Source organism: Notechis scutatus, chromosome 6 (assembly GCF_049901735.1).
Source record: "Notechis scutatus isolate UNSWTSFEM ecotype Mainland chromosome 6, rNotScu1.2, whole genome shotgun sequence".
Classification (NCBI taxonomy): Eukaryota; Metazoa; Chordata; class Lepidosauria; order Squamata; family Elapidae; genus Notechis; species Notechis scutatus.
The window spans coordinates 48,963,010-48,972,719 of record NC_142014.1 but is presented as its reverse complement, the minus strand read 5'-3'; the positions used below and the strand labels follow the sequence as shown (position 1 = coordinate 48,972,719).

General features: G+C 34.5%; 1 protein-coding gene across 1 annotated transcript; it reads left to right on the top strand.

Moving 5' to 3' along the window:
• Positions 1-1,248: 1,248 nt before the first annotated feature.
• On the top strand, positions 1,249-9,285 carry PDE6H (phosphodiesterase 6H). Its single transcript, XM_026693162.2, has 4 exons — positions 1,249-1,423; positions 4,213-4,395; positions 5,847-5,887; positions 8,789-9,285. The coding sequence occupies exons 2-4, from the start codon at positions 4,256-4,258 to the stop codon at positions 8,863-8,865; spliced, it is 258 nt and encodes an 85-aa protein (XP_026548947.1). The 5' UTR covers positions 1,249-1,423; positions 4,213-4,255; the 3' UTR covers positions 8,866-9,285.
• Positions 9,286-9,710: the final 425 nt, after the last annotated feature.

Sequence of the window (9,710 nt, the reverse complement as noted above, 5' to 3'; positions counted from 1 at the left end):
AGCTTTATGCCACTTGACTCCTGGCTAAAAACTGGCTGGAAATGAATCCACCTTAAAATTTGCCTTTCACTTTCAGCCCTTTTCTCTACTCTAGCTACAATGATCACCCACTATTCTCTCTGGACCAAGGGACCACAGTTGATGGTTCCTGATTTTTTATCCTTCCCACCCATGCCAGGAGAGCAAATAACTATTGCTTTCTTTTCTGTCCTTTCCATAGATAGAACTTTTGTATGCACTCCTTTAGGTGAGTCCCCTCTAGAGCATCTACAAATAGACCCATAAAAAGAAAATATTAGCCTTTTATTATTATTTTGGTACAGTACTTGAGCTAAAAGAGGAAGCTGGCAAAATTCTTGTTAATTTCAAGGAAGAAATGACAAGGAAGCATTCCACTATTTCATGTGTGAACTTGTGCAAAAAAGTTCAGAAACTCACTGATCAAATCAGTTAACTCTAAATTTCAAAAAATATGTGACGCTAATCATACTACATTGGGTAAGCATAAGCCTTGCATCTGATGCAGTAATTTGGGAATACTGTAAAAAGACGTACGTTTCCATAGTTTAGTAGTAGTTGCTGTTTCCCTTTTTCATGAAAATTGATAAAAATGAATTGGTGATTTCTGAATTTACCATGTCTGTATATGGGAAGAAAGGAACTATATTATGTAATTTATGTAATTACATAATTTACGAGGGGAAGTGTTATCATCTACAACTGCTGTAAAGAAGATTGGAAATCACATCTTTAACTATTTTGTTTTCTTTTTCTCTTTTTCTTTGCTCCAGTGTTTTCAACACTTTTTATCTTTCCTACTTTTCTTCTATTTTTTCCTGTTTTATCTTTATTTCTTTAAAAGAAAATAACACCAGTTGATCTTTCCATGAACTAGCAAAATGTTCCTATTGAACTGGGGGAAGCTGGATGAAATATATTATAAATATATTTAAGTATTTTGTCTAGCCTTGTTAAAACTATCAGCCCAAGCATTTATTTTACCTTTCCTAAGGAATCAGAGATTAAAACTGAAAAAGGAATGGATTAGGAAGAAACTAAATCCAATTAGCATAGAAGCATTCCTGTTTACAAGTCAAGGAACAGGAGGAAGATTAACATAGAAGTAGGTTGCCATCTGATAGCATCATGATAAGAACCTTCTGGGGACAGATTAAACTAGGTAAAATTAGCCATCAACGCAAACAAGATGGATTGACTCCTATGCTAAACAAGGATATGTCAGAGGCAATTACACTGAGTTGAGGAGGGCAGGGAAAAGAAAGAACATCATTTGCACAGGAGTCTTCAAGTCTTACTTCACTGCTATTACCTACATTGATTTGATCATCATAGGATTATATGTTTTTCCAAGAACTGTAAGCAATTTTATTAGAAGAATCACTTTAGACATTTCTTGAATAAGGTAAGATTGTAAATAATTTTTTGGCTAAGACATTGAGAAAAAAATCCAAACATCAATAGGTAGGCAAGTGGTGGGGTAGAGAAGATGTTCAGTTAGTGTTAGGCTGTATTATAGTGATGTTGAACTCCTAAATAATTTGTTTGAAGTATATAAAGTGTGGTCTGATTTGATGAACGCCATCTAGAAATAGATTCGTTGACTTATAATGAGGCAATGTCGTTGTAGAGAACTCATGGATGTTTCTGGTGTTGGCAGGAAATTATTGTTATGTGACTTAAAGTAGAATGTGAGAACCTTCATTAAGAATAAAGAGTTTTTTCTTACCTATTGTTTTTCATGTGAAGACAAGCAAAATAAGTTCACTTTAATTGTTCCCATATTTTGCCATTTCTTTAAATAGCATGTTCACATACAAAGAAAAAATTGTGTAGTCCTTGAGATCTTGAGGTCAGTTTGTGTTTATATAATTGGTGCAATCTCATTAAATTTAGCGAAGAATCTGGCCCTATAAAGGCAGTCAGGAAATCAGGAGTTTTAACTAAATTTTTGGTTCTCCTATAAATGTCAGCCTGGTTAATGATTTCTCCTCACCCTCCTATTTGCAAGAATACATATTCCTTAAATCAGGAATGGGTTCTTAAAGCAAAATACAGTATATAGCTAAAATGTTCCTGGGAGGAAAAGTAATTGCTAGTCCAACATGCAACAATGATCCAATATCTATGTACTCACACATAAATGCATACATATTTATACTCACACTGCTTTCATGGGATTTCGAAGAAAATATATTGCTTCCTGATTATATCCCCACTAAATTCAATATAACTTTTTTCTGAGTGAACAAGCTTAGAATTTTATAGAAATGATATGTCTACTGGCAAAATGTAATTCCAAATATGGCTCTTAGGAATATAGTTATAAGAGATGTAAACCTAAATTGTATAAAGTTTGCTGCATTTTCATGGTATTATTTTTGGCCTATGACACAGCATATATTTTATCAATACAATCAAATACACAAATGGGTATGTAGATTATATGCTGTAATAAATTATTTCACTTGACAAATAATTGCTAGAATATCTGCTTTGTCCAAGTGTGACACTTTTCTTCTGTGCCTCTACATGTCAGTAATAATAAGAATAAAAAGAACAAAAAAGAGACATTGGAAGACCAAATATTACATGGCCAGTAGATTAAAAAAATAGCAGGCGAACCAGATATAACATGACCTGGCTATGGTTTAGAGCAGGAAAATTGATGAAAGATAAAGAAGAGATAATTCAGGTGGCCAAAGACCAAATTTGAAAAACAAATGCATACAAAGCTAGAAATGAGAAGACAGCAACAGACAGCAAGTGCCGCTTTTGGAAAGAAGCTGAAGAAACCAGCCCACTTGGTTAGCTGCTGCAAGAAGATTGCACAGACTGACCATAAACAATAAGTAGCAACAATAGTCTGTGGCAAAAGAAAGCAAAGGCAATATCAATAGTAATAGGTCCCTTGTGTATAATCCCAAAATAACTGGAGCACTATTTGAATACTGTTGGGATTGACAAAATCACCATTGGTCCACTGCAAAAGGCAATTGGTACAACTTACACCCTGCCACAATACTTCAGCACCATACAACATCAACATCTGCCTATCTCAAGTCCTTGAAAGGACTTGATAGTTTGCCAAATTCAGCCTAAACATCTGACTGATTGTATGATGAACCAATAATATGTTATTAAATATATGCACAAACAAATTCCCACCAAGTAAAAGACCTAGCTACTAAGATGTGCCCCTGTGGTTTTGTAGATGTAATTTTTATTTATGAATATTCTCACTGCTCTGAATGATGTTTTTTTAAATCTATTTTTCTAATGATTTTTTAAAAAAAACTGATCATGTGAAAAGAACTCAAGATTGTATTAAGAATATACTGTTATGATCCAATACTAAGCATTCATTTTTTTTAAAGAAATAGCACTCCCCCTCATATCTCTACGAGTACATACAAAGAACAAATAAAAAATATAGAAATCAAAATACTTATAAGGAGCAGAAATTAGCAGCATGTGACTTTCCATATATGAGAGAAAGAAGGTTAAAGACAAGCACTTTTCTTGGTGGCACTTGATAATACATAATATAAAGGCCATTAGCAACATAATTTGGCCCAAACAATATTGGTCTTATTCTGATGTGAAATAAAAGAATCAAATATGGAGATGGAGGGGATTAAATTCACGTAAGCATAAAACCTATAGATTGCAAAGGACCAGATTGTTATCTGAGCTAAAGAAAAGAACTCTAATTAGTATAATTCTCTGAATTTAGTCAATAGAATTCCATAAATTCACTGAAGATCATTTAAACCCATTCAGCATTATTTTATGAGAGTGTTTTTAAATATAAAAAAGTAAGTTGGATATGAAAAAGATAAATAGACAAAATTTCTCTTTTTGTCAATGTATATAAGTCATCACCATGGCATAGGCTACCTGTATTGACTGCTCTAAAATTTTATCCATTTTGAAATTCAGGGGTCATTTTATCACTGATAAAGAAGAAATACAGATGTATGCATTAAACAACAAAAAAAGGAAAACCATATCCTCTGTTTCAAGTGGCTGGGAGGAAAGAGAGAAATAGCATTATGTAACAGCATTAATTAGTCTATCTAGTTTGAAGTGTATAATGACGCTGTACTAGTTAGAATTTTCAATCTTTGTTGCATCAAATGTTATATGACCTCTCTTCTCCAACATTATTAATGGCATTATTTTCTCTTTTAGAAAGGAGAATTTTAAAAAGCCAAGTATCTTACTGTAACTCAAGATGTCTGATAATGCTGCAGCTGCTAACCTCAATACAAAAGACTCAACAGGTCCAACTACCCCACGCAAGGGGCCTCCTAAATTCAAGCAAAGGCAAACAAGACAATTCAAGAGCAAGCCTCCCAAGAAAGGAGTAAAAGGGTAGGCATTACTATCCAGAAATCAAATGATTACGTACCTGAAGATTCTGCAACAGTATTCTCCAACTTGTTCCTTCCAGAAGATTTAAACAGTGGCTTTCTTAACTTTCCTAACTCTCAACTACTATAGTCATTGGCTTTTTCAAAGACTTCTTGTGTCAGGGATGCCTGGCATCTTGATAATGCCCAATTACACTTACTAGAGTATAAGTATTTAGTAATTACAGTTACTAGAGGCATGGCCCTAATATTCCCTATTCTTCATTATAAACAACCCTGTACATACCTCCTTAGAAATAAGGTTTTTGAGTCCAGTTGAACTTTCAGTTAAATATGAATAGCAGTAAAAATATACATTCTTGGTGGGAGGGGGAATATGCATGTAAATGAACATATTTTTGTGAGAATGCATGAGTGTGTATTCTTCCTTCATTTACTGCTGCCTTTAATTCTCTTCCTCATCTTTCTTGTGTTAATTCTCATTTTAAATGAATATATATAGATAATACATAGAAATTATTCTAGATTTCAAACCATAATATAAGTTGCAAGTGTTACAGCTATCTCGGTGCAATCTTAATAAAGTGCAAGGAAATAAGCCCCATGATACATAATGGGATTTATTTCTGAGCATGTATACGTAGGATTGTATTGTAAATGGAATTGATAAGTGTACTGTAGTTGGTAAGAGCTGTCAACATAGTACCCCTTTCAGAACTAAAGATATAAAATTCGTTCCATTTCTTGGACTACTTATAAAATGGAATGATGAAATTTTCTGAATTATCAAATTGAATAACTACTGTACTTGTCAAAACCAGTACCTCTATTACTATTGGCTTACATATTAAATGTGTAGATATATAATTATATTTAAATGGGACATATGTCTGTGTTTAATTGTTTTATATTTTAAGTCTTAGATAAGACACCTGTGATATGTGCATAGATGTCTATGTTAATAAAGTCAATCAGGGTGGCATGATGACAGAAATATTTTCAAAGGGCTGCAAGAATAGTGTTTATTTGCTTTGGTCTTTGTTTTTTTAATTGAAATAGTATTTCCTATTCTGTTCGGTTATTTCCTAAGGCAGCCAATTTGGACACTAAAAGTTCATTAGACATTAAGGGGGCTTTAATTCCTCTGACCTAAACAATTAGCATGTAATTTCAAGAAATAGATTACATCTTAATTTGCATTATACTTCTAAGTGTCCAGAGAGTCTATATTTTAGATCAGAACACTGAATGGCAAAACATGATAATTCAATTGTAACATGCTAATGAAAACCACATTCAAGTCCTAGAATTGAAAAAGTTCTTACATATTAATGTTTTGTCATTCTGCTTTTGGGTTAGGAAAAAAGTATTGTTGTATGTATATGGGTTTTTTCCTCCCTCCTTCCCTCCTCCATCTAATTCATCTTCCTTCTCTGCTTTCTTTGTCCAAAGTTTTGGAGATGATATTCCAGGAATGGAAGGACTTGGAACCGGTAAATAATATAGGAAAATTGTGTTATTAATACAGACTATTTAATACAGAGAATGTTATGTCTTGGTTCCTTCACCTAATTGATCTCCTACCTATAATCAGTAAATTTTGCAGAAACCATTTTTATGAGAAAGTAATCAGTTGGCTGGTGCAGGTCACTATATAGGTCAGAACTGGCAGTTTGATCAATCCTTTATCATTGTACATGCCACCTATTTGAAAAGTCTCTGATTTAAAAACAGTGTTCAACTCAATTCTTATTCCTGCCACTATCAGCACATATATGGAGTACTGCAGTGCACTGTACATAGGGTGCCTTTCCAGTCAGACGATACAACATGTTGTAGTCAATTTCCTATAAGTACTAATGCCCAATAGCCTATTAAACTTGTGCTTAAGGCCTAGATTAGATGCCAATAAGCTTCTGAATGCAATTTAAAACAGTGGTCACCAACCAGTGGGCTGGAGACCACTGGTGGTTTGCAAGAAAATTTTGGTGGTCCACAGAGAAATGTCACCCCCAGAGCACCCTCCCAAGCAATTAATCCAGGCTCCATGGGAACACAAGGCTTGCATCACTTTCATTGCAAACAACACAAGGTAGTGAGGGGAGGGGGGAAAGGACGGAGGGGAACTTGCCCCACTTGCCCCATGTGCCTGGCCTGGCCACCGGGCTGCTTCTTTTTCCTTCTTTCTTCTTCTGCTTTTGGCTGCATGCAAGGAAAGCAGTAAAAGTCTTTCTTTCTCTCCCCCAAACTCCGCCAGAAACTCGTCTTTGGGACCCTGCAAGGCCTCCTGCTCCAAGAGGCTGTGCTGGCATGACACGTCTCACAAAGACTCATTTCTGGAGGAATTTGGGGGAGAGAAAGAAAGACTTTTGCTGCTTCTGCTGCTTTCCTTGCATGAAGCCAAAAGTCTCTCCCCGCCCGCCCCCAAGAACAGAGCTGGAGATGGTATCCTGTGATCCCAAATAAAGAATGTTCAATTGGTAGGAAAATGGTGTGCGGAATTTTCCTGCAGACTTTTGGGGGGATTTTCCCAGGGTCTCTGCTGCTTTCTGCAGAGACCCTGGGAAAACGTCAGCAAGCCACCATCAAGTCAAAATTCATATTAGTGGTCCGCGGGATTTAAAATTATGAGTCTGATGGTCCCTGAGGTCCAAAAGGTTAGTGACCCGATTTAAAACACTCGTTTTGTCATATGTAACCTTCTAACTTTGGCATCAATGCAGTATGACTTTCTTGAGAATCTATCCACACGATATAATCTAAATTATTAAGGATTTTTTAAAATGTTATGTTCTTCATGGACTTCATGTTCTTCAAAGTACCTCCTGTTCTTTATTTCATTTGAACTCTAGACTAGCCTTTCTAGAATCATACATGTAGTTCTCATATTTCAAATTCTGGCTACAATATTTTAATTGATGGCCTCCTTAATTCCTTTGGGGAGCTTTCCATTATTCTAGAAGATACTGAATCTGATCTGATATTATGAAATCACAATGCAAAATTTCATCGCATATAGTTTTGAAAGAGTTAAAATGTAACTAAGGCACTAGTACATATTTCACACTGATTACCTGAAAGTACAGCACTCACCTATTAAGGAGGTGATCGGTCTGGAAGGCTTTTTATTTCAGCTAATTATAACCTATGTTTACTTTACTGGCAAGCTTTTTGTTTGACCAGATTAATGTTCTCAGTCCATATTAATGGAAGGGAAATAAAATAAAAGCCCAATGAATTTTTTTTTATCCACACTTGCTAGAAAAATCCGAGACCTTTAAGTGTGTATTCTAAATGGCCTGGTACTGCACAAATTTAATTATATTCCTTTATTCAATAATTTAGTAGGTCAGAAAAGGAGAATACTTGTCTTGCTGAGTTTGTCTGTGGAAAAAAATTGGGGAGCTATATCAGTTGTTACAAATAAATAAATTCATATAATGTGTCACTAAAAGCTGGTCATTTGTACCATATACAGCATACAATTTCAGATGAGAAATATAGTTATAAAAGTTTCAAATACAATGCAGGAACTGGCAAAATTCACTAGAGCTGGACTTATGACTCTAACAGAACATCCGTATACTGCAAAAATATTTTGTTAGGATTCAGAAATGCCTTTAGCTTTTTCTCCTGCCTTCTTTTATGAGACACCATAACAAAAAAGAAATAGCTGATATCTACAAAAATAAAATAAATGGACTTGTAATTGGCAAATAATGTATAATGGTTTTAGAAATGAAATTGTATGACATTTCAGACCAGAAATAGAACAAAATAGCCATCAATTCCTAATCTGACTAATAGCATATGTTAGATTAAGGGCTACTTCCTTGCATTTTATATCTTCCATTTTCTGTGCAAATGTACACTTTAAAGTCACCTTAGAAATGACCTCCAGAAGAATAGCTGAATTCTTCTTGAATGCCATTACTGTTTGTCACAAAATTGTTTAGTTTTCCTTGTTAAGAAAGATATAGATCCTCCGAGCACAATTTTAAGACCGTCATTTTCTGATTTCACAATATTGAACAAAAGTTAGTGATAATTAACAAATTTATATTCATTTATTCATATCAATTTTCCAAGAACTATCATTTCAGTAGCCAACAATTTTAGTTATATTTGAATTAAGTCTCTTACTGATATTTCTTCTAATAATTGACAATTTGTTGTTAGCTTAGAGCAATTTTTGCTTAACTTGTTATATAATAATATTTTTATTGTGTTGAGTAATCCTGTTTTAGTCACATTATAATAATGAAGTTAACTACATTTTAAGAAAAATGTTAACATGAGATATTTTTGCATGAAGTTTCAACTAACAAATATCCTTCTTATATGACCTTGTTATAGTTTGATCACTTGCAGAAATTTCTTTGTCTCATTTGCAGATATCACTGTCATCTGCCCCTGGGAAGCTTTTAGCCATCTGGAACTTCATGAATTGGCACAGTTTGGAATAATATAATCAACCAAAATTCCTGCTTGTCTCTGATGGCATCTGAAGCTCCTATCTTGGTTACATACAATTCTCGTTTTCATCCTTCCATCTAAAATATTAACATTTTACACAACAGATGGTTTTGTAAATAAGGATCAGCAGTGTGAAACTTTGGTCTTGGATTCATTTTTCAGAAAATTATGAAAGTGTTCTAAAGCAGTGGTTCTTAACCTTTTTGAAAGAATCGCCCCCTTGAGCCATTGAGGAAGTTATCATCGCCCTCCTCTCCCAACATAACCTTTCAATCACAACACAGGGAAATAATTCTTCAATTTATGCAAACACGTTTTTTGTTTTCTTTAAAATTGTCATCAGGACATATCAATGCAAATAATTTATTTCCAGTCTTTTTCCCATATCTCAACTGTGTGAAAAATTCTGATGGAGGAACATTTTAAAACACAGTTCAATCCACTAATAGCGAGTGATCTGATGTTTTTGTATGACAGATATACAGTGGTTCACTGTACGAAAAAAGTATCAAAAGTGTCCCCAAAACTTTTTGCTCCATTGCCCCCATATCGCCCTCCTTCCATTCCTTCGCCACCGTGTTGCCCCTTTTCGTTCCATCGCCCCCCTGAAAAATGAAATCGTCCCCTGGGGGGCAATATCACCCAGGTTAAGAACCACTGTTCTAAAGTATTCACCTAGTTAATCAACTAATAATCTTGAAAGCTTGCATTTTTCTAAAATAAAATTGTTAATATCTAGAATTTTGTAATCTAGAATTTCTCAAGCATGGACCCATATTTCCTAATTTTGTACATTGTGTGTGTGTGTGTGTGTGTGTGTGTGTGTGTGTATCATGCATG